The sequence below is a fragment of the Phyllostomus discolor genome, chromosome 14, assembly GCF_004126475.2.
Source record: "Phyllostomus discolor isolate MPI-MPIP mPhyDis1 chromosome 14, mPhyDis1.pri.v3, whole genome shotgun sequence".
Taxonomy (NCBI): Eukaryota; Metazoa; Chordata; class Mammalia; order Chiroptera; family Phyllostomidae; genus Phyllostomus; species Phyllostomus discolor.
In genome coordinates this window covers 2,246,551-2,268,004 of record NC_040916.2, presented here as the reverse complement: position 1 = coordinate 2,268,004, position 21,454 = coordinate 2,246,551, and the positions used below count along the sequence as shown (strand labels likewise).

Below are 21,454 nucleotides of genomic sequence, written 5' to 3'. Positions count from 1 at the left end.
ATGTTTACATAGGGGCGGGGGGATCGAGAGAAGAATGGCGGCTGCTCCGTTCTCCATGGAACCTCAGTCCCTTCTCTGGGATCCTGGGTTGCGTGCTCTGCCCTGCTCCACGATTGCTGCCTCACTGAGTCTGCCAGCTGCTGCTTGTGTACTCAGGGTCCACCCACTGCAATCTTGCGCGCCCCAGATGCCTTAGGTGCTCCCGGTTGTCTTATGCGCCCAATTCTCCTGTTCTCAGCGCTGCGACCCGAGCCTGGCTGCTCGTCTCCGCCCCTCCTACTGGTCTGGATGAATGGGGTCTATTTCAAATTCTTGGCTGTCTGGCTTCCATTTCAGATAAATTTTCTGTCAGTTCTGGGTGTTATTCTGCCTCTAAAATTGTTGTTCCAATCTTGGTTGTGCGTGGAGGTATGAGGGGTCTACCTATGCCTCCATCTTGGCTGGAAGTCTGATTTATTCTTGTATGTGTGAATGTAGATCAATTTTAGAGAGAAAGGAAGGGGGAGAGTGAGTGTTGGGAAGGGAGAGGAGGGTGGAGGGAAGAGGAGGGAGGAGAAGAGGGGTCAAGGGAGTGAAGGGAGGTTCGGGGAGGGAGAGAGAGAAAGAAACATTGGTTTGTTCTTCCACTTATTTATGCATTCTTGGTTGTTCTTGCATGTTCCCTGACTAAGCATTGAATCCACAACCTTGGCATATCAGGACAGGGCTCTAACCAACTGAACTATCTGGCCAAGGCTGTATTTTCCTTGTTTTACTGCACTGACCAAGATCTCCATCACAATGTTGAATAAACATGGTTGTTGCAAACTTCATTGTGTTGTTCCCAATTTAAAGGATGAACTTTCAGTGTATTAGCCTTATGCCAACTCAATGTAGATTTTTATAGGTACCCTTTACCTATTGAATTTCCTTCCTATATTTTGAATGAATATTGGATTTTATTAGACACCTTTCTGCACCTAAAATTTTTCTCTTTCATAAATCTAACTTGCCTCATGATGTTTTACACTTTTCAAATACTGGTAGTTTTAGTTTACTAATATTTTGTTTAGGATTTTTCCGTGTGTGTGTGTGTGTGTGTGAGATTGGCGCTGATTTCTTCCCTTATTTTCTCCTGTCATCTGGGTTTGGTGTTGAAGTGGTGCTTATTTCAAAAAAAGAAGCAGAATAATATGCCTTCTTCTCTTCTCTTAGTTTGTATAAGATTGGAATTTATTTTTTCTTGAATGTTGGGTAAAATTTGCAAATGAAGTCATCCGGGCCTGGGGCTTATGTATTTGAAGGTATTTTTTTTATATCTGAGTCAGTGTATTTGTTAACAATTATAGGACTTGTAGGGGTCTTCTATTACTTTTCGTCAATTTTGGTAAATTATATTTTTATCAGAATTAGATTGTAGGATCTGTAGTGATAGATACCCTTTTCATCCTATTATTGCCTTTTCTCTTATACTCTCATAAAAGGTTTATTAATTTTTTAATATATTTTATTGATTACACTATTACAGTTGTCCCATTTCCCACCTTCACTCCCCTGTGCACCCTATCCCACCTGCATTCTCCCCCCCTTTAGTTCATGTCCATGTGTCTTAAGTTCTTTAGCTTCTACATTTCCCATACTATTCTTGCTCTCCCCCTGTCTATTTTCTACCTACCATCTATGCTACTTATTCTTTGTACCTTTTCCCCCTCTTTCCCCATCCCAATCCCCTGTTGCTAACCCTCCCTGTGATCTCCATTTCTGTGGTTCTGTCCTGTTCTAGTTGATTGCTTAGTTTGTTTTTGTTTTGGTTTTAGATGTGGTCGTTCATAATTGTGAGTTTGCTGTCATTTAACTACACATGTGTTTTACCTTCTTTTTCTTAGCTAAGTCCCTTTAACATTTCATAAAATAAGGGCTTGGTGATGATGATCTCCTTTAACTTAACCTTATCTGGGAAGCACTTTATCTGCTCTTCCATTCTAAATGAAAGCTTTGCTGGATAGAGCAATCTTGGATGTAGGTCCTTGCCTTTCATGACTTGGGGTACTTCTTTCCAACCCCTACTTGCCTGCAAGGTCTCTTTTGAAAAATCAGCTGACAGTCTGATGGGAACTCCTTTGTAGGTTACTGTCCCTTTATCTCTTGCTGCTTCTATGATTCTCTCCTTAGTTTTAATCTTGACTCATGTAATTATGATGTGCCTTAGTGTGTTTCTTCTTGGGTCCAACTTCTTTGGGACTCTCTGAGGTTCCTGGGCTTTCTGGAAGTCTATTTCCTTTGCCAGATTGGGGAAGTTCTCCTTTATCATTTGTTCAAATAAGTTTTCCACTTGTTGCTCTTCCTCTTCTCCTTCTGGTACCCCTATAATTCAGATGTTGGAACGTTTAAAGATGTCCTGGAGGTTCCTAAGCCTCTCCTCATTTTTTGAATTCTTATTTCTCCATTCTTTTCTGTTTGGTTGTTTCTTTCTTCCTTCTGGTCCACTCCATTGATTTGAGCCCCAGTTTCCTTCTCATCACTTTTGGTTCCCTGTGCATTTTCCTTCATTTCTCTTATGGTAGCCTTTGTTTTTTCATCTAATTTGTGACCAAATTCAACCAATTATGTCAGCATCCTGATCACCAGTGCTTTGAACTGTGCATCTGATAGGTTGGCTCTCTCTTGGTTGTTTAAAAGTATTGGCTCTGGAGCTTCTGTTTGAGCCAATTTGTTTTATTTATTTGGTCTGGTTGCGCCTGTTACTTATAAGGGTGGAACCTTAGCTGTTCTCCAGGGCGGGGCAGCCCAGTCTCTAGGTTGTGATGTTGTAAGTGGGGGCAGAGTCTGAGAGGAAACAATGGCGCTTACTCCTCTCTCTGTTGGATTTCAGTCCCTTCCACCACTTCCCCCAAGCAAACTGGGCCTTTCTGGTGCTGATTCCCATGTGGGTGGGCTTGTATGTGTTCTAGTACCCTCTCGGTCTCTCCAATGCACTCTCCTGTGGGGCTGGGAGTCTCTCCCTGCGGCGCCTCAACCCCCACAGGTGTTTTCAATCAGTGTCCTGAGGTTCTGTTTCTGGCGCTGGGAACCTGGGTTGCTTGGTCTGTCTCACTGTCCAATTTTGCCTGGTTTATTTGCATGCGAATGTGGCCCGGACATGCAGGTGTCTTGTGTGCAGTGCCTTGCTTCACAGTTGCTGCCTCGCTTCATAGTTGCTGCCTCACTGGGTCTGCCAGCCATGCTCCCAGGGTCCACCCGCTGGGGTCTTGTGCTTGGGATGCCTTACGCACCCGGAATGTGTTATGTGTCTGGTGTCACTGCTTTTTGTGCCGCAACTCCACTCTGCCTGACTGCCCAACTCCTCCCCTCCTAGTGGTCTGGATGAATGTGTATATTTTAACTCCTTGGTTGTCTGACTTCCATAAAGTTCAATTTTCTGTCAGATCTGGTTTTTATCTTGTTTCTAAGTTGTTGCTGACCTTATTTTGGTTGTGCGAGGAGGCACAGTATGTCTACCTATGTCTCTATCTTGGCTGGACGTCTCTCAGGTTTATTGATTTTATTCACCTTTTGCCTTTATTGAATTTCTCTATTGTATTTTTGTTTTATTTTATTGTTTTGTATTATTTCTCTTACCATTTATCCCCCTTATACCGACTTCCACCTTCACCCATTCCTCTCCTTCCCACAATCACCACACTGTTGTCCATGTCCTTTTTCTTTTTTGTTTGATTCCTCCACCTCTTCACCCCAACCCAGACTGTCAGCCTGCTATCTATGTCTGTCTCTATTTTGCTGATAGTTCAGTTTTTTCATTAGATTCTACATATAAGTGAAATCATATGCTATTTGTTTTTCTCTGACTAGTTCATTTCACTTAGTATAATATTCTCCAGGTCCACCCATACTATCTCCAAGGGTAAAATTTTCTTCTTATTTTATGGCCAAGTAGTATTTCATTGTGTAAATGTGCCATAGTTGTATCCACTCATTTACTGATGGACATTTGGGCCGCTTCTAAATCTTGGCTATTGTAAACAACACTGCAATGAATATAGGGGTACTTACTTTCTTTTGAATTAGTGTTTTAGGTTTCTTTGGATAAATCCAGAAGTGGAATCACAGAGTTATAAAGCCAGTCCTTTTTTAGTTTTTTAAGATAACACCATACTACTTTCCACAGTGACTGCACCAATCTGCATTCCCACCAACACAGCAAAAGGGTTCCCCTTTCTCCACATCTATGCAGCACTTGTTGTTTATGGATTTATTCATGATAGTCATTCTAACCAGTGTGAGGTGATATCTTATTGTGGTTTTAATTTGCATTTTTCTGATGATACAAGATGTTGAACATCTTTTCATATGTCTATTTGCCATGTGTATGTCCTCTTTGGAGAAGTGTTTATTCAGGTCCTTTGTCCATTTTTATGTTGGATTGTTTTTTGTTTTGGTGTTGAGTTTTATAAGTTCTTTATAAATTTTGTTTTTTGAAAAAGACTTTATTTATTTTTAGAGAGGAGAAGGGAGGGAAAAAGAGAAGGAGAGAGACATCGATGTGTGGTTGCCTCTCACGCATCATCCAACAGGGACCTGGCCCACAATTCAGGCATGTGCCCTGGACTGGGAACCAAAGCAGCACCCCCTCAGATCACAGGCCGGCACTCAATCCACTGAGCCATACCAGCCAGGGCTAAATTTTGGATACTAGCCCCTCATCAGATGTATCAGCAAATATGTTCTCCCATTCAGTGGGTTGTCTTTTTATTTTGTTGATGGTTTTCTTTTCTGTGCAAACAGTTTTTAGTTTGATATAGTCCCATTTGTTTATTTTTTATTTTCTTTCTCTTGCCGTAGAAGATATGTCAGAAAAAAATATTGCTATAAGCAGTGTCTGAGCTTTTACTGCCTATGTTTTCTTCCCGGACTTTTAAGGTTCAAGTCTAACATTTAAGTCTTTAATCCACTTTGAATTTATTCTTGTGTGTGATGTATGAAGGTGGTCTACTTTCATTTTTCTTCAGGTATCTCTCCAATTCTCCCAACACCATTTATTAAATAAACTATCTTTTGCTCATTGTATGTGCTTGCTTCCTTTGTCAAATATTGAGTATAAAGGCATGGGCTTATTTCTGGGCTCCCTATTCTGTTCTCTTGAGCTATCATGCTGTTTTGATTACTGTGGCATTATAGTTTGATATTAGGTAGCACGATCCCTCCAACTTTGTTCTTCTTTTTATTATCAATATATTTTATTGACTTCTGGCTAAGATAGAAACCTAGACACACACACTGTGCCTCCTCGCACAGCCAAAAGGAGGCCAACAACAAATTTAAAAACAAAAAACAACCAAAAGTGACAGAACATCGAACTGTATGGAAGTCTGACAACCAAGGAATTAAAGGAGAAACATTCATCCAGACTGGTAGGAGGGGTGGAGACGGGCAGCCAGGCAGAAAGGACTTGCAGCATGCCTTGCGGACTGGGCAGTCCCACATATACATGCAGATAAACCAGGAGGAACAACTGGGGAGCAAGATAGAGCACACAACCCAGGGTTTCAGCACAGGGAAATAAAGCCTCAAAACCTGTGCCTGAAAAAACCTGTGGCCGTTGAGGTGGCAGTGAGAGAAACTCCCAGCCTCACAGGAGAGTTTGTTGGAGAGACCCACAGGGTCCTAGAATGTACACAAACCCACCTACCTAGGAATCAGCACCAGAAGGGTCCAGTTTGCTGGTGGATAGCAGGGGGAAGTGACTGAAAGCTGGCAGGGAGTGGAGCAAGCACCACTGTTCCCTCTTGGACCCCTTCCCCACATACCCAGTGTCATGGGTTGCCCCACCTGGAGAATACCTAAGGCTCAGCTCCTTACAATGTAACAAGCACTTTGAGGCAAAACAAAAGAAAACAAAAATATGACCCAGATGAAAGGACAGCTCATGCTCCAGAAAAAATACAACTAAGTGACAAAGTGATAGCCAACCAATCAGATGCACAGTTCAAAACACTGGTAATCAGGATAATCACAGAAACCGTTGAGTATGGTTGCAAAATAGAGAAAAAAGTGAAGGCTATGAAAAGTGAAATTAAGGAAAATATATAGGGAACCAACAGTGAAGGGAAGGAAACTGGGACTCAGATCAGTGGTTTGGACCAGAAGAAAGAAACAGTCAACCAGAACAGAATAAAGAAACAAGAATTCAGAAAATGAGGAGATGCTTAGGAACCTCTGTGACAACTTTAAATGTTCCAATATTAGAATCATAGGGATGCCAGAAGGAGAAGAGGAAAAGCAAGAAATGGAAAACTTATTTGAACAAATAATGAAGGAGAACTTCCCCAGTCTGACAAAGGAAATAGACTTCCAAGAAGTCTAGCAAGCTCAGACAGTCCCCAAAGCTTTGGACCCAGGGAAGCACATACCAAGGCACATCATAATTACGTTAGCCAAGATTAAAGAGAAGGAGAGAATCTTGAAAGCAGCAAAAGAAAAGGAGGCAGTTATCTACAAAGGAGTTCCCATTACACTATCAACTGGTTTCTCAAAGGAGACTTTGCAGGCAAGAAGGGGCTGGAAAGAAGTATTCCAAGTCATGAAAGACAAGGACCTACATTTAAGATTACGCCATCCAGCAAAGCTATTATTATAGAGTGGAAGGGCATATAAAGTGCTTTCCAGCTAAGGTGAAGTTAAAGGAGTTCATCATCATCAAGCTCTTACTATATAAAATGTTAAAGGGCCTTATCTAAGAAAAGAAGATTAAAAATATGAACAGTAAAATTACAACAAACTCACAACTGTTAACAACTGAACCTAAAAAGAACAAAAAGAAACTAAGCAAACAACTAGAACAGGAACAGAATCACAGAAATGGAGATCATATGGAGGGTTATCAGTGGGGAGGGGGAGGGGGAGGAAGAGGGAAAAAGTACAGGTATACTTTTTAAAAATGTATTTTAAAAAATATATAGGAAATAAAGTCAAACTGAACAATTATCTGGTAGGTTACAGTTTTTCCCTCAGTTCTTTCTGTTCACTGAAATCAATAAATTGTGGGTTATGTGAAATATCTATGTATATGTATTTTATATATATTATTTTCTATTACAGTTCCATATTTTCTTCCCTTTATTCCTCTCCACCCTGCACGCCCCCTGCATCCACATTCCTTCCCCCTTTGTTCATGTCCATGGGTCATACATATAAGTTCTTTGGCTTCTCCATTTCCTATACTATTCTTAACCTCCCCCTGTCTGTTTTGTATCTGTCATTTATGCTTCTTATTCTCTGTACCTTTTCCCCCATTCTCCCACTTCCCTCCCCACTGATAACACTCCATGTGATCTCTGTTTCTGTGGTTCTCTTCCTGTTCTAGTTGTTTGCTTAGTTTGTTTTTTTCTAGGTTCAGCTGTTGATAGTTGTGAGTTTGTTATAAAAACACTGTTCATAGTTTTGATCTTGTTTTTCTTAGGTAAGTCCCTTAAACACTTCATATAATGAGGACTTGGTGATGATGAACTCCTTTAACTTCACCTTATCTGGATAGCACTTTATATGCCCTTCCATTCTAAATGATAGCTTTGCTGGATAGAGTCATCTTAGATGTAGTAGGTCCTTGCCTTTCATGACTTGGAATACTTTTTCCTAGCCCCTTCTTGCCTGCAAGGTTTCTTTGGGAAAATCAGCTGATAGTGTAATGGGAACTCCTTTGTAGGTAACTGCCTCCTTTTCTCTTGCTGCTTTTAAGATTCTCTCCTTCTCTTTAATCTTGGCTAATGTAATTATGATGTGTCTTAGTGTGTGCTCCCTTGGGTCCAGCTTCTTTGGGACTCTCTGGGCTTCTGGGATTTCCCGTGAGTCTATTTCCTTTGCCAGACTAAGGAAGATCTCCTTCATTATATTTTGAAATAAGTTTTCAACGTCTTGCTCTTTGTCTCTTCTTTCTGGCACCCCTATGATTCAGATGTTGGGATGGTTAAAAGTGTCCCGGAGGTTACAAAGCCTCTCCTTGGGTTTTGAATTCTTGTTTCTTCATTCTGTTCTGGCTGAATGTTTATTTTTCCCTTCTGCTCCAAATCTTTGATTTGAGTCCTGGTTTCCTTCCCTTCACTGTTAGTTCCCTGTACATTTTACTTTATTTCACTTTTTATAGCCTTTACTTTTCCCTCTATTTTGTGAACATACTCAACCATTTCTGTGATTATCCTGATTACCAGTGTTTTGAACTCTGCATCTGATAGGTTGGCTATCTCTTCATCACTTAGTTGTATTTTTTCTGGGGTTTTGATCTATTGTTTCATTTGGGCCATATATTTTTTGTCTTGGCTTGCCTGTTACATTGTAAGGGGCAGACCCTTAGGTATTCTCCAGGTGGCGTAATCCATGATACTGGCTTGTGGTGCTATATGTGGGAGAGGGGTCTAAGAGGGAACAACGCTTGTTGTTCAGCTCTTGGCTGGCTGTCAGCCACTTCCCCCTGCTACGCACCAGTAAATTGGGCCCTTCTCGCACTTATTACCCCATGGATGGGTTTGTGTACGTTGTGTGACCCTGTGGGTCTCTGCAACAAACTGTCCTGTGAGGCTGGGTGTTTCTCCCACCACTGCAACCCCCCTTGGTTTTATAGCCAGAGGTTTTGAGGCTTTATTTCCCTGTGCTGGCACTCTGGGTTACTCAGTTCTTCCCTCTCTCTAGTTGTCCCTCCTGACTTATGTGCATGCAAATGTGGGACTGCCTGGTCTTCCAGTTACTGCCTCACCCGTGCTGGTCAACCAGCCCCTGCCTTGCTGTACCTCCTCTCCACCCTAACTTCCCATCTTTGCCCATCCTACTATTCTGTATGAAAGTTTCTTCTTTAATTCTTTGGTTGTTTGACTTCCATACAGTTTAGTTTTCTGGCAGTTCTGATTGGTTTTTGTTTTTAAATTTGTTGTTGTCCTTCTTTTGGTTGTGTGAGGAGGTAAGGTGTATCTGCCTACACCTCCATCTTGGCTGGAAGTCCCGGTAGTGTGGACATTTTTATGATGTTAATTCTTTCTATCCATGAATATGGTATGTGCTTCCACTTATTTGTATCTTCTTCAGTGTCTTACAATTTTCCGAGAACAGGTCTTTTACATCTTTGGTTGGATTTATTTCTAGGTATTTTATTGTTTTCTGTTTCTTAGTTTCTACTCTTGGCTTTATTATTTTCTTCTAAATACATTATTGGTAACTTTAAAAAGAACAATAAAAATTTTGAGATGGTGCTTATTAATTTTTGGTCTTTCTCCTAATATATGCATTAGAGCTCATTAGTTTTCAGTATTTCTTCTAATACAGTATATGCATTTAACACTATAAATCACAGGTCGCAAACACAAGACCTGTGGGGCTGAATCCGGCTCTCCACCTTGTTTTATCCAGTCCGGCACCTTGTTTCTACCTGGCGGCGGCACCAGCTCTCGCTTAACTGTTAAGGAGTAATTACATTTTTACAGTCCTAAAAGTATATTTGGCCCTTTGAAGGCAACCTCGAGGCTGATGTGGCCCCTGGTGAAAATGAGTTTGATACCCCTGCTAAGTTACCCATCAAGCATTATGTTAGCTATACCTATAAGTTTTAATTTGTGAACTTTTTATTTTCATTTCTCTTAAATTTCTTTGTGTGTCAGAACTCTTTACATCTATCTCTGTTCTGCTTTCTCCTATACTTTATAAGAAGGAGTTAACTATCTACAGTGGGCTATTGATTATATATCAGAACTTGAGTTAACTTCTATGTCTGAATCCTATAGCCATGTCTGTTAGCTCCTAAATTAATGGCTTATGAAGAAAGATTATACTATTTACCCTTATCTTTCCCTGTCACACAAGATAATAAAATAAGTAAATATGGCTTTAATCCTGCTCTTTTTTGAATCATTTCCCATCTATACCTTTGTTCAAGTGGTACTTGACAAAAGGGTAACAAGGAGATAAAAGGCTTGTCCTAGGCTTGTTCCATTTTTTTACAGGCTGGATTTTCTCCCTCACTCCCTGAAAATTGTGTTCTCTTACTCCTCTTAGGGACTATGGGATCATTCGAACTCTGGATTTACCCATCTATGTCACAAGAGTGAAAGGCAATAATGTATATTGCCTAGATAGGGAGTGTCGTCCTCGTGTGCTCACCATTGATCCTACTGAGTTCAAGTTCAAGTTGGCCCTTATCAACAGGAAATATGATGAGGTATGAAAGAAGAAAACAAGCAGGGAGTATTGAGAGGGACAAAAGTCCATTTTTCCTATAAGTAATCTCTATTTCCTGCCTTACCCCATCCCAAATGTCTAGGTACTACACATGGTAAGAAATGCCAAACTAGTAGGCCAGTCTATCATTGCTTATCTCCAGAAGAAGGGGTATCCTGAAGTGGCACTGCATTTTGTCAAGGATGAGAAAACTCGCTTTAGTCTGGCACTAGAGTGTGGAAACATTGAGGTGAGAAAAATGTGGTTATAAGTTCCATATCAGTGTGGAGAAGGTAAGAGGATTAGGGTAGCATTGGGAAGGCATTATTCTAGGCTTGCTTCTTTAGTCAATATAAGAGAGTTTGGGATATTTTTAGTTGTTAGATAGAGCCATCTTTCTGTTGCTGTTTACCCATCTCTACTTTTTCCTATCTGCCTCTGCCACAGCATTTCTACTGTTGTCATACTCAGTCTGAATCCAATAACTTCTACAATAAGAGCAAGATAGCATGGAATTAGAAAAATCTCATTACTTCCTAAGTAGCCTAAATGGCTACTTAGATGAAAGACTGCTTATTCAATGTTGGGGTCTAGGGGCTATAGGCATTATTTTTCAATAGGGAGAGGGTATAGGAACATTAATTTTTCGGTTTGGAACTTCTTCTTTTATTACTTCTTCTGTCTTTCCTAAAGCCCCTTCAGACTTGACAAGTGGGAAATAAGATATTTAAGAAAGAATTGGTCCTGTGGAAACAGCAACTGCTAGGAGATAATTTTGTAAAAAATAAATTTCTGAGAAGGATAAAGTGATGTAATTCTTCTTTCGTTGGCTCCAAATGGATCATATTTGTTGATGGGATTTTCATTAGAATTAGACTGAAAACTAGGTGTGATTGAATGTATAGAGGGTTCCTTGGGAGACTTATGTAGGGGCAAACACTTTGACTGTATTCCTGGTTTGGAAGTACAGTACGCATCCTGTTAACTCTGACCCTGGGGATTCTTTAGATTGCCCTGGAAGCGGCCAAAGCACTGGATGACAAAAACTGCTGGGAAAAGCTGGGAGAAGTGGCATTGCTACAGGGGAACCACCAGATTGTGGAAATGTGTTATCAGCGTACCAAAAACTTTGACAAACTTTCCTTTCTGTACCTTATCACTGGCAACTTAGAGAAACTTCGCAAGATGATGAAGATTGGTGAGGCCCCAGAAATAGGGCTGAAAGAGGGGCCCTGGGGGAAGGAGGAAGGTAAATAGAGGAGAGAGAGAATTTAAGAGAGAAGACCTAATTTGGTGTCTCTAATTGACTTGGTGCAGCTGAGATTCGAAAGGACATGAGTGGCCATTATCAGAATGCCCTGTACCTGGGTGATGTGTCAGAACGGGTGCGGATCCTGAAGAACTGTGGACAGAGTAAGTATGTAACCAAACCTGCCAGCTCCTTTGGGGGCTTAGAAAGTATTTTCTCTTCATGGTGAGTTGTCCATGTATAGTGGTGAAGGATTTGCCTTCATTGTGTAGGTTTTCAGAAGAGACAGTATGCTCTTCCCGTGCTTAGAAGACTTTTTTCAAAGCCAAATGGAGGCAAAGCCAGAGTACCTCAGTCTGGCCAAGCACTGTTAGGAAAATATTTCATAGTAATGGGGGAGTTAGAAGGTGTTAAAAGATCCTGGAGCAGGCAGGCTAGCTAATGCAGTTAGTTAGATGCCATTAGAATTTTATTCTTGCAGTTCAAGTCTGGAGATTTTGCTCATTTGTTTATATATTCAAGGGATTTTTTTTTTTGAAGATGTTACTATATACTGAGCATTATATTAGCATGTGAGATACCTTAGGGAACAAGAAAGAAAAGATGTAGTTTGGACCAAGGTACTAGCAGTGAAGGGGTGAGCAGTGTTCAGATTTGGCATATAAAGGTAGAATCAACATGATTTATTAAAGGACTGCATATGGGATGTTTAAAAGAGGAGCCTGCAGTGATTCCCAGATTCTCATGAACGTTGGTGATAGATCTTAAGGATAAGCCACTGTATTAGTAATTAACTGTTAATAAGTAGCACCCAAATTTAGTACTTTAAGACAATAATCATTGACTATTTCAGTATGCAGCATGGCGTAGCTGGGTGCCTCTGTCTCATTGTATCTCCTGAGGCTGCAATCAAAGTGTTGGCCAAGGTTGCAGACATCTCAAGGCTCAAGTGGAGGAGGATCCACTCCCATGCTCACTAAATGTCTGTGGGCAGTCCTTAGGTTCCCATAGGCTGTCATTTATATTCTGTCATTACTTCTGCCATGTTCTGTTCATTAGAAGCAAGTCAACAAGTCCAGCCCACACTTAAGGGGAGGGGATTATACAAGGACTTGAATACCAGGAGGCAGGGATCACTGGGGAGACATCTTTGAGTCTGCCTACCCACTGCAGCATTCACTTGGAAATGTACCTGTACCACAAAGTCTGTTTTCTTTACAGAGTCACTGGCCTATCTCACAGCTGCTACCCATGGCTTAGATGAAGAAGCTGAGAGCCTGAAGGAGTCATTTGATCCAGAGAAGGAGAGAGTGAGTCTATTTACATGTCTGTCTCTGATTACAAGATTATCTCTGAGATCTTGAGACATTTTAAACCTACAGATATCACTGTCCTACCTGAGGCTCTATTACCTTCCCTACATAATTCCTGGGAACTGTTTGCTTTTAACCTTTTTTTACCTTTCAGATTCCAGACATTGACCTTAATGCCAAGTTGCTCCAGCCACCTGCACCTATCATGCCATTGGATACCAATTGGCCCTTATTGACTGTGTCCAAAGGGTTCTTTGAAGGCTCCATTGCCAGCAAGGGTAACTGCCCACTTTTTTGATAGCATTTTTGTTGTTTGTTTTGTAAAGAACTGTCCTAGAGCCCTGGTCAGGTAGTTCCGTTGTTTAGAGCGTTGTCCTGATACACCTAGGTTGCAGGGGTCAATCTCCTGTTGAGGCACATGCAAGAATCAACCAATGACTACATAAATAAATGGAACAATAAATCAGTGTTTCTGTCTCTTTTTCTCAAAAAAAAATCAACTTTAAAAAAGATTGATAAAAAGCTACATTAAAAAAAAGAACTGCCCTAAAGAGCATCATCTGCTCCCCTGTCCTTTTCATCTATCTTTTTTTTTTCTGTATGAAGTACTGAGAGTACTTCATGGAGTACCTCATGGAGTACTGAGATGCCAAACAGAGTCATAGTATACAATCTTTTTAAATCCAAATAAAAGTATTATGAGATCTCCTTGACATTTAAAAATAGGTGGGAAAAAAGAGAGAGCTTCTGATAACCACTGCTAAGAAGATTTTGGTGTATTTCCTTAGTTTTACCATGTATGTAGTAATGCTCTTTAGTATTTTATCACTTGTGATGAACAATGATAAAGGTGCAAATTCAGCTACCTCAAATTCTGTTATATTGGCATATGCAGATGTATGCCACTACACCCACCCTTAGCCCTCCTCCATTTTCTCAGATATGTCTACTAAGTCATTTGTCTTGACTTAGAGCCTAAATAGATCCTTGGGCATTTTGTGCCCAACTCTGCTCTGTCCTCCATCTCCTCTAATTGAGTCTGTGTCCTCATGCCCTGTGTACACTGTACTGATAACTTAGCATAAGATCAGCAAGAAATTTGAAAGTTGACTGTAGTCCCTGGTTTGGAACCACAGAAGCCAAAGGTTGGCAAGTAAAAAATCATTTAAGAGGCAGTTTTGGTAGCAGGAAGGCCAGTTGTTTCTCTCTCTTTTCTGTTCCCTCTGTGAAACCTACTGAAAGTTAGCATAGTTTATATATTACAAAAGTAAATAATAAAAACAGTAAATGGACAGAACCTTGTCACCTTTTGTAAGCATGCAACTTGTCTGCAGAGGAGGCCATATCGTAGACTTGCCTGACTATAACCAGCTTATTTTTTGTCCTTTCCCTCTATAGGGAAGGGAGGAGCACTGGCTGCTGACATTGACATCGACACGGTTGGTACTGAGGGCTGGGGAGAAGATGCAGAGCTGCAGCTGGATGAAGGTAAAAATACTGTGCTAGGACTGGTCTGGGCAGATGGCCCCTCTGGTTTAGGAGTGGTCTGTGGGCAGTTGTGCAGGGTTCCAAACCATGGGATTAACAAGGATCTCAAGGATGTTTGGCTAAGAATCTGTCACTACAAGGATCTATTCTGAGCCTGGATTTTCCTTACAGATGGGTTTGTGGAGGCTCCAGAAGGTTTGGGGGATGATGCTCTCGGGAAGGGACAGGAAGAAGGTGGTGGCTGGGATGTAGAAGAAGATCTGGAGCTCCCTCCTGAGTTGGTATGTGGAATTCTTACCCCTGTAAGGTCTTTTCTTCTCTCTGTGGAAGCCAGAGGCCTTATCGTCCCCTGCCACTACCACCCCAGTCCCAAGGACCCCAAAAGGAAAAGGGTCTAGACCCTCCTAATCTGCTGCTTTATCTCCCATTTCAAAGAAAGAAGAATAAGGTAATCAGGGTTGTGCCAGTAGCAGCTTCAGAAAAGGCAGCAAGCTTTTTGTCAGCAAGCTTTTGATATATTATTTTATTATTGGTGAAGCTGTTCCTATTTTGAGGGTCTTTTCCGACAACCACCATCCCTCCCTCCCAACAGAGGCTGGGAACAAGGAAAAAAGGGCTCTGTTTAGAGACATCAGGACAGATTGCTTAAATGGCTTTTAAAAAATGACATACTTTTTGTTTTTCCCCTAGGATGTATCCCCTGGGGCAGCTGGTGGGACTGAGGGTGGTTTCTTTGTGCCCCCCACCAAGGGAATCAGCCCAACTCAGGTAAGCAGGGAAACATAGCCCTGTGGAGATGAGTATTTCTGAGCTGGCTATAACTGATTGATGTTTAAAAAGTATTGATACTTTTCTACTGTACATACAGTGTAGGAGAGTTTGGGAAGGGTAAGAACAAGATCTCACTTGGCTCGTGTTTTCTGTTTCTTGTTAGATCTGGTGCAATAACTCTCAGCTTCCAGTTGATCACATCCTTGCAGGCTCTTTTGAAACCGCCATGCGGGTAAGTCTTAAAGTAACTTCAGCTTTTGTTGAGTATATCTCAACCAGGGTCCTAGGGAGATGGTTAACTCACTTTAACCAAACAGAAACTATCCCACCCACAAGGGGACAGGCTTGTATTTATCATTGAAATCGTTGATCTTGACTGAGGAAACTTGTGTCATAAGGCCTTCCTTTTACCTGCTTTGCATTTGGCGTAGTAATCTCCTAGGGTAGATCCATCCAGCCATCTTCCACTCATTTTATAGCCTGTTTTCTGGCTTACATCAGTGAAGTAAGAAGCATCCCTTCATGAACAGGTATATGTTTTGAACACTAAGCGATGTGCTATAATAGCAATAATAACCACCACCACAACTTCAGCAACTAACATCTTTTCACTATTGACTGTGTGCCAGGCACTATCTTAAATGCTTTATAGGTATTATTGACTGAGGTAGGTCCTATAACTAAGTATAATCTGATGAGGAAACAAGTACAGAGAAGTTAAGTACCTTAGTTTTTAAGTGGTAGGGCCAAAATCCTTATGTCTCTTTCTTCCTATATTCCAGCTCCTTCATGACCAGGTAGGGGTAACCCAGTTTGGCCCCTATAAGCAACTGTTCCTACAGACCTATGCCCGAGGCCGTACCACCTATCAGGCTCTGCCCTGTCTGCCCTCCATGTATGGCTACCCTAATCGCAATTGGTAAGACCCCTTGCTCCTGGTTTTTATCTGTTCCAACCTGGCGTAGACATTTCAGGTTGTAGCTTCAGGGATGGTCACATTTGCCCCAAAACTGAGGTTTCCTAGTAGGAAAAGATCTTTGTCTTGCCACTCTATCAGATTTGGTTTACACCTTCAGCATCCTATTCCCCAGCTATTTTAGTAGGGTAATTGTGATTATATTGCCGGGAAAAGAAGTTGAGTCCTAGTGGACTCCTAATTATTGTCTGTTGTCTTCCTACTTTTCCCTTTCTAGGAAGGATGCAGGGCTGAAGAATGGTATACCAGCTGTGGGCCTGAAGCTTAACGACCTCATCCAGCGGTTGCAGCTGTGCTACCAGCTCACCACAGTTGGCAAGTTTGAGGAGGCTGTGGAAAAATTCCGTTCCATTTTACTCAGTGTACCACTCCTTGTTGTGGACAATAAACAGGAGATTTCAGAGGTTAGGTGGGGTCTAGCTCCGTGTCCTAGTCATGGGCACCTCCACATTTTGCCTCTGTACCATGACCTTCTTTTGCCCCTCCCTCCAGGCTCAACAGCTCATCACCATTTGCCGTGAGTACATTGTGGGTTTGTCCATGGAGATAGAAAGGAAGAAGCTGCCCAAAGAGACTCTGGAACAGCAGAAGCGCATCTGTGAGGTAAGACCTCTGGCCCTCTGAGCAGTAAAGAGGTGTCCTTCCCTTCACCCTTCATTAGGTCTGAATTCCATACCTAGATCTCAACCTGGGGAATAAGAAATTTGGTCCCTTTTCTGGCAGGAGTGAATGTATTTCTCCACCTTCCTTATCCCATCAGTCTTCCATACCTAGGAAGCAGAACACTTGTCTGCTTTATAGCCAGTCCTGTGTTTAATATTTGTATTTTTTACGTATTTATTTCTTAATGCATGTGTATGTAGCACCTATGAATGACCTGTCTCTGCTGTAGCATCAGTCTGGCATGTATTCCTCTTTCTTTCCACCAGATGGCAGCCTATTTCACCCACTCCAACCTGCAGCCTGTGCACATGATCCTGGTGCTCCGGACAGCCCTCAATCTCTTCTTCAAGCTTAAGAACTTTAAAACAGCTGCCACCTTTGCTCGGCGCCTGTTGGAACTAGGGCCCAAGCCGGAAGTGGCTCAGCAGGTAGATAGGAACCCCTTCAGTGAGCATAAGGGAACCAGATCTGCTCTTACATGGAGGGAGTAGAAGACCAAGGCCTCGGCTCTGAAACAAAGCACTGAATAATATGCAACAAAAAGAGTGAGAGTGACTGGCAACCTAGAATAGCTCCATCATATCTGAAAATAACCCTCTGCTTGTCCTTAAGCTCCAGATCTCCCATTACCACCACCAGTAACCTCTACATACATGTCCCATTGTGTTCTCCAAAAGCATTCTTGAGCAGTGAAGCCAGTTCTCACTCTTTCAGGCCTGACCCTGATAATTCTCAGACTTGGTAGAGGAGTATGGGTCTAGATCCATGAAGCCTCTTTGATATTGAGAAGGGGAAAGCTTGATACCACAGGAATGGTAGCTGTTACCCTTTCATAAATTGTCCTGTATAGAGGATGTATTCTGTATTCATTTAGTACAATTTCATCCTGCATCAAAGAAACTACTCACCCTTGAAGATGAAATCATTAGAGTTGTGTTCAGCTTTCATTCCTCTTAAAATAAAATATTACTCCCCTCTCTTAGACCCGCAAAATCCTGGCTGCCTGTGAGAAGAACCCCACAGATGCCTACCAACTTAATTATGACATGCACAACCCTTTTGACATCTGTGCTGCATCTTATCGGCCTATCTACCGTGGAAAGCCAGTGGAGAAATGTCCACTCAGTGGGGCCTGCTATTCCCCTGAATTCAAGGGTCAAATCTGCAGGGTCACCACAGTAAGTACTGTCCTCAAGAAATGCATGTAGCCCTGGCCAGGTTGGAGCACTTAGTTGGAGCATTGTCCCATACACCAAAATGATGCAGTTTCAGCTTCACTTCCCAGTCAGAGAATATACCTGGGTTGTGGGTTCAATTCTCGGTCAGGGTGTGTACAAGAGAGATGTTTCTTTGTCATGTCAATGTTTCCTTCTCTCTCTCTCTCCCCTCTCTCTCTCTCTCTCTCTCTCTATCTCTTTCCTCCTCTCTAAAAATCTATAAACATATCCTTGAGTGAAGGTTTAAAAAAAAGAATTCTTCTAGCCTTGAGGCAAGGGGACCAACTTAAAAAAAAAGAAGAAAATGCATCTAGGATATTGAGGGAAAGGAAAAGAAAAAAAAAGCACATTGGTCCATTTTCTCCTGTCTTTGCCCCCACCTCTTTGAGACAGTGATACTTGATAAAGCTAGAGCTTCTCACTGTTCTTTATCAATCACTACTAATAACAATGCCCTCTACTGTGCTCATTGAAGAGTGGAGGGAGTAAGCTTTCTAGGCTTCTCATCCTCACAAATCCCTAACTTTTTTCTGTTTCCTCTTCCACAGGTGACAGAGGTTGGCAAAGATGTGATTGGTTTAAGGATCAGTCCTCTACAGTTTCGCTAAGGCCCCCTTTGTATGTATAGGGTCAGTCACCATGTTCCCCCCAACCTAAGAATTAATCTGTATCCTTCTAACTTGCTGTTCCTTAACTACCTTTCAAATTGACATTTAGCTTTTCCTGCCCTGAAGTCAAGTGTCCTTTCTTGTACTGTGGCTAATGAAATGTTTAAGCTTGACTTTTTTTTTTTTTTTTTTTTTGGCCTCTGAAGACCTTTCATTCTCTCAAGGACATTACAGTTGTAGTCACAGTGGGACTTATCTTCCAAGCTTAGCTCTTTCAAGGAACAAATGAAAACTCAGTGGTGGACATTTGTTTAGTAAATTTCTTCAATATCCTTTTTCCCCTGTGTAATCTTTTGCTAGAAGGAGCAGGATGTAATAAATAAGATAGCATCTTTTATTCAGTCACAGCAAACTCTTAGCCATACAGCATTTTAAATTTCTAGGCAGATACCCTCTGTGTGCCCAGAAACTTAAAGTATGAAAAGAGACTATTTGGTTTTCCAAAAATGCATATCAATTTTTATTGATTTGTTCTTTATAATCATTGTTCTTATTTTTTGTTTCTCACACTAAATAAAGTAAATTTCTGTAAGAGTTTCATGGCTTGTCATTTGTTTCCTGGATACTCTCATGTTCCTACTTACTCCATGCAGCTGCCCCACCAAAGCAGATCTTTCCTTTGATAATTATTTTTAATTACAAAAGTAGTAAATACCCATTGTTTAAAACAAAGCACACATCTTTCATAGGATATATTAAACTGCTGTGAGAATGGTAGAAAGCAAATATCCCCCCTATTCCATTACTGACTGCAGTCTTCCATCTGTTGCTAATTACAGCCTGTACTTACTGAGCACCTATCATGTCTGTTACTGTACTAGATGTTTTATGTGTAATATACATATATAAGATTAATTAGAAATAAAAAATTATAATGATTACATTGCCAATACGGTATTTTGCTTGCTATGTGCTAAGACTGAGTAGAGGGACATGCTGTGCCTTTGATTAAAAATTATGTTTTCAAGCCCTGGCTGGTGTAGCTCAGTGGATTGAGCGCGGGCTGGGAACCAAAGTGTCCCAGGTTCGATTCCCAGCTAGGGTACATTCCTGGGTTGCAGGCCATAACCCCCAGCAACCGCACATTGATATCTCTCTCTCTCTCTCTCTCTCTCTCTCTCTCCCTCTCTCCCATTCCCTTCCTTCCCTCCCTAAAAATAAATAAATAAAATATTTTAAAAAAAAAGAAACTTTAAAAAAAAAACTATGTTTTCAGCCCTGGCTGGTATGGCTCAGTGGATCGAGCGCCGACCTGCAAACCAAAGGGTCACTGGTTCGATTCCCAGTCAGGGCACCTGCCTGGGTTGGAGGCCAGGTCCCCAGGGGGTGTGTGAGAGGCAGCCAGTCAATGTATCTCTTGCACATTGATGTTTCTCTCCCTTTCTCTCTCCCTCCCCCTCTTTCTTCAAGTAAAAATTTTTGTAACAAATTATGTTTTCAATAAAAAGTATACTCATATAATTCAAAAATCAATAAGCTGTTCTGTGGCATCTTCTTCCCATCCCTTTCCTCAGCCACTGAGTTCCTACCACCTTCCCCAAAACAAGTAAACGCTGTTGTTAGCTTCCTTATCTTTCCAGAGATTTTTATGTATATACAAGTAGGTGTGATGATTTTCTTTGCTATCCTCTTGTTATACATAAATGGAAACATACTATTTAATGATTTTGCACCTTGTTATTTCATTTAACATATTTTAGAGACTTTTTTATATCAGCATTTTAAAGAGCTTCACTTTTTTTACTTCTCTGCATAGTGTACCATGTATGATTTACCATAATTTATGTAAGTTGCTTTCTTGATGTATATTTGGGTTATTTCTAGTCTTTGGCTATTATAAACAGTGGTGCAGTCAATAACTTGAACATACAAGTTATTGTATGTTTAAGTGGGGGAAGTGTGTTTGTAGGATAAACTAGAAATGGAATCCCTGTGTCAAAAGAGCAGAGGCCTTTATATTTTTTTTAGCTTTAAGAGTTGTTTTCTCAAGTATAGTATCTGCAAACCAAGCCTGCCTTACTTTGATAACACATTCTCAAGTTATTAACATTCTTTCTGTAAATACATGCAAATTGGTGATAAAGTTTGGCAAAAAAAATCTTTTGTAAGTTTAAAAATTAAATTACAGTTAACTTTGCATACAAACATAAACATTATTCTGAACTCAGAGATGTGAAAAAAGTGGGTAACCCATGCCTCTTGAAGCTTATGGAATTGGGGAAACAAAATGGATATATGTGAAATAATTGTGAATACCAGGCAAGAATGTAATAAGCAGTGGAGAGCCATTATGTCTTTAAATGAGGTTGATATAAAGAAAATGCTGTAAATTACTGTTTTGCAACACCATTCACAATACATTAGAAAGGCAGGAGGTGAGTAAATACTGAGATGATGAAATGAAGCGTTAGGAGCATCAGCAATAAAGACAAAAGCAGAAGCAAGTTTAAGAAATAATGCAAAAGAAAAAAAAGAACCATGCTTGTTTTCAATTCCGTCTTCATTTTCTCCATTACTATCTAGTGTTTTCCTTACTGACATGCTTGTATTACCACATTAATGAAAAGCAAACAAATGCCTGTTTCATTTTTAAACATATGCTTGGTATAATTATAGTCATGTTAGAGATACACGTGAGCAGTTTGGAGTTGAATGAGAAAGTTAGCTTGTGATAGATTGTTAACAGGTGTTGGGTACAAAGCAGCCAGGGGATTCGATTATAGGTTAGAATTGAAAAGGACCCTAGGGTTCCAACTTTATTGTTATGTATTTGTAATCTGAGACCTAGAGTGGTGAAGAGTTTTGACCAAATAATGTAGTGAGAGTTGGGACTAGAATTTACAAGTGTATTCCCTGTCTGTAAAGGAACAAAAATGTACCAAATCTGGTGCTTGAAACAGTATTCAGGCATGAAAGCCAGGAAGCAACATTTTCCA

The 21,454-nt window shown here is 40.9% G+C and overlaps 1 protein-coding gene across 1 annotated transcript in view; it reads left to right on the top strand.

Annotated features, from left to right (window-relative positions):
• Positions 1 to 19,058, top strand: part of COPA (COPI coat complex subunit alpha) — a 69,344-nt gene extending 50,286 nt beyond the window's left edge. Inside the window, exons 18-33 of the mRNA XM_028530587.2 lie at positions 10,012 to 10,174; positions 10,277 to 10,423; positions 11,182 to 11,371; positions 11,491 to 11,586; positions 12,644 to 12,732; positions 12,890 to 13,013; positions 14,134 to 14,223; positions 14,395 to 14,504; positions 14,914 to 14,991; positions 15,158 to 15,226; positions 15,777 to 15,913; positions 16,188 to 16,374; positions 16,463 to 16,573; positions 16,900 to 17,061; positions 17,617 to 17,811; positions 18,399 to 19,058. Coding sequence (XP_028386388.1) covers positions 10,012 to 10,174; positions 10,277 to 10,423; positions 11,182 to 11,371; positions 11,491 to 11,586; positions 12,644 to 12,732; positions 12,890 to 13,013; positions 14,134 to 14,223; positions 14,395 to 14,504; positions 14,914 to 14,991; positions 15,158 to 15,226; positions 15,777 to 15,913; positions 16,188 to 16,374; positions 16,463 to 16,573; positions 16,900 to 17,061; positions 17,617 to 17,811; positions 18,399 to 18,458 — 2,008 coding nt within the window. The 3' untranslated portion in view covers positions 18,459 to 19,058. The remainder of the gene's footprint in view (positions 1 to 10,011; positions 10,175 to 10,276; positions 10,424 to 11,181; positions 11,372 to 11,490; positions 11,587 to 12,643; positions 12,733 to 12,889; positions 13,014 to 14,133; positions 14,224 to 14,394; positions 14,505 to 14,913; positions 14,992 to 15,157; positions 15,227 to 15,776; positions 15,914 to 16,187; positions 16,375 to 16,462; positions 16,574 to 16,899; positions 17,062 to 17,616; positions 17,812 to 18,398) is intronic.
• Positions 19,059 to 21,454: the final 2,396 nt, after the last annotated feature.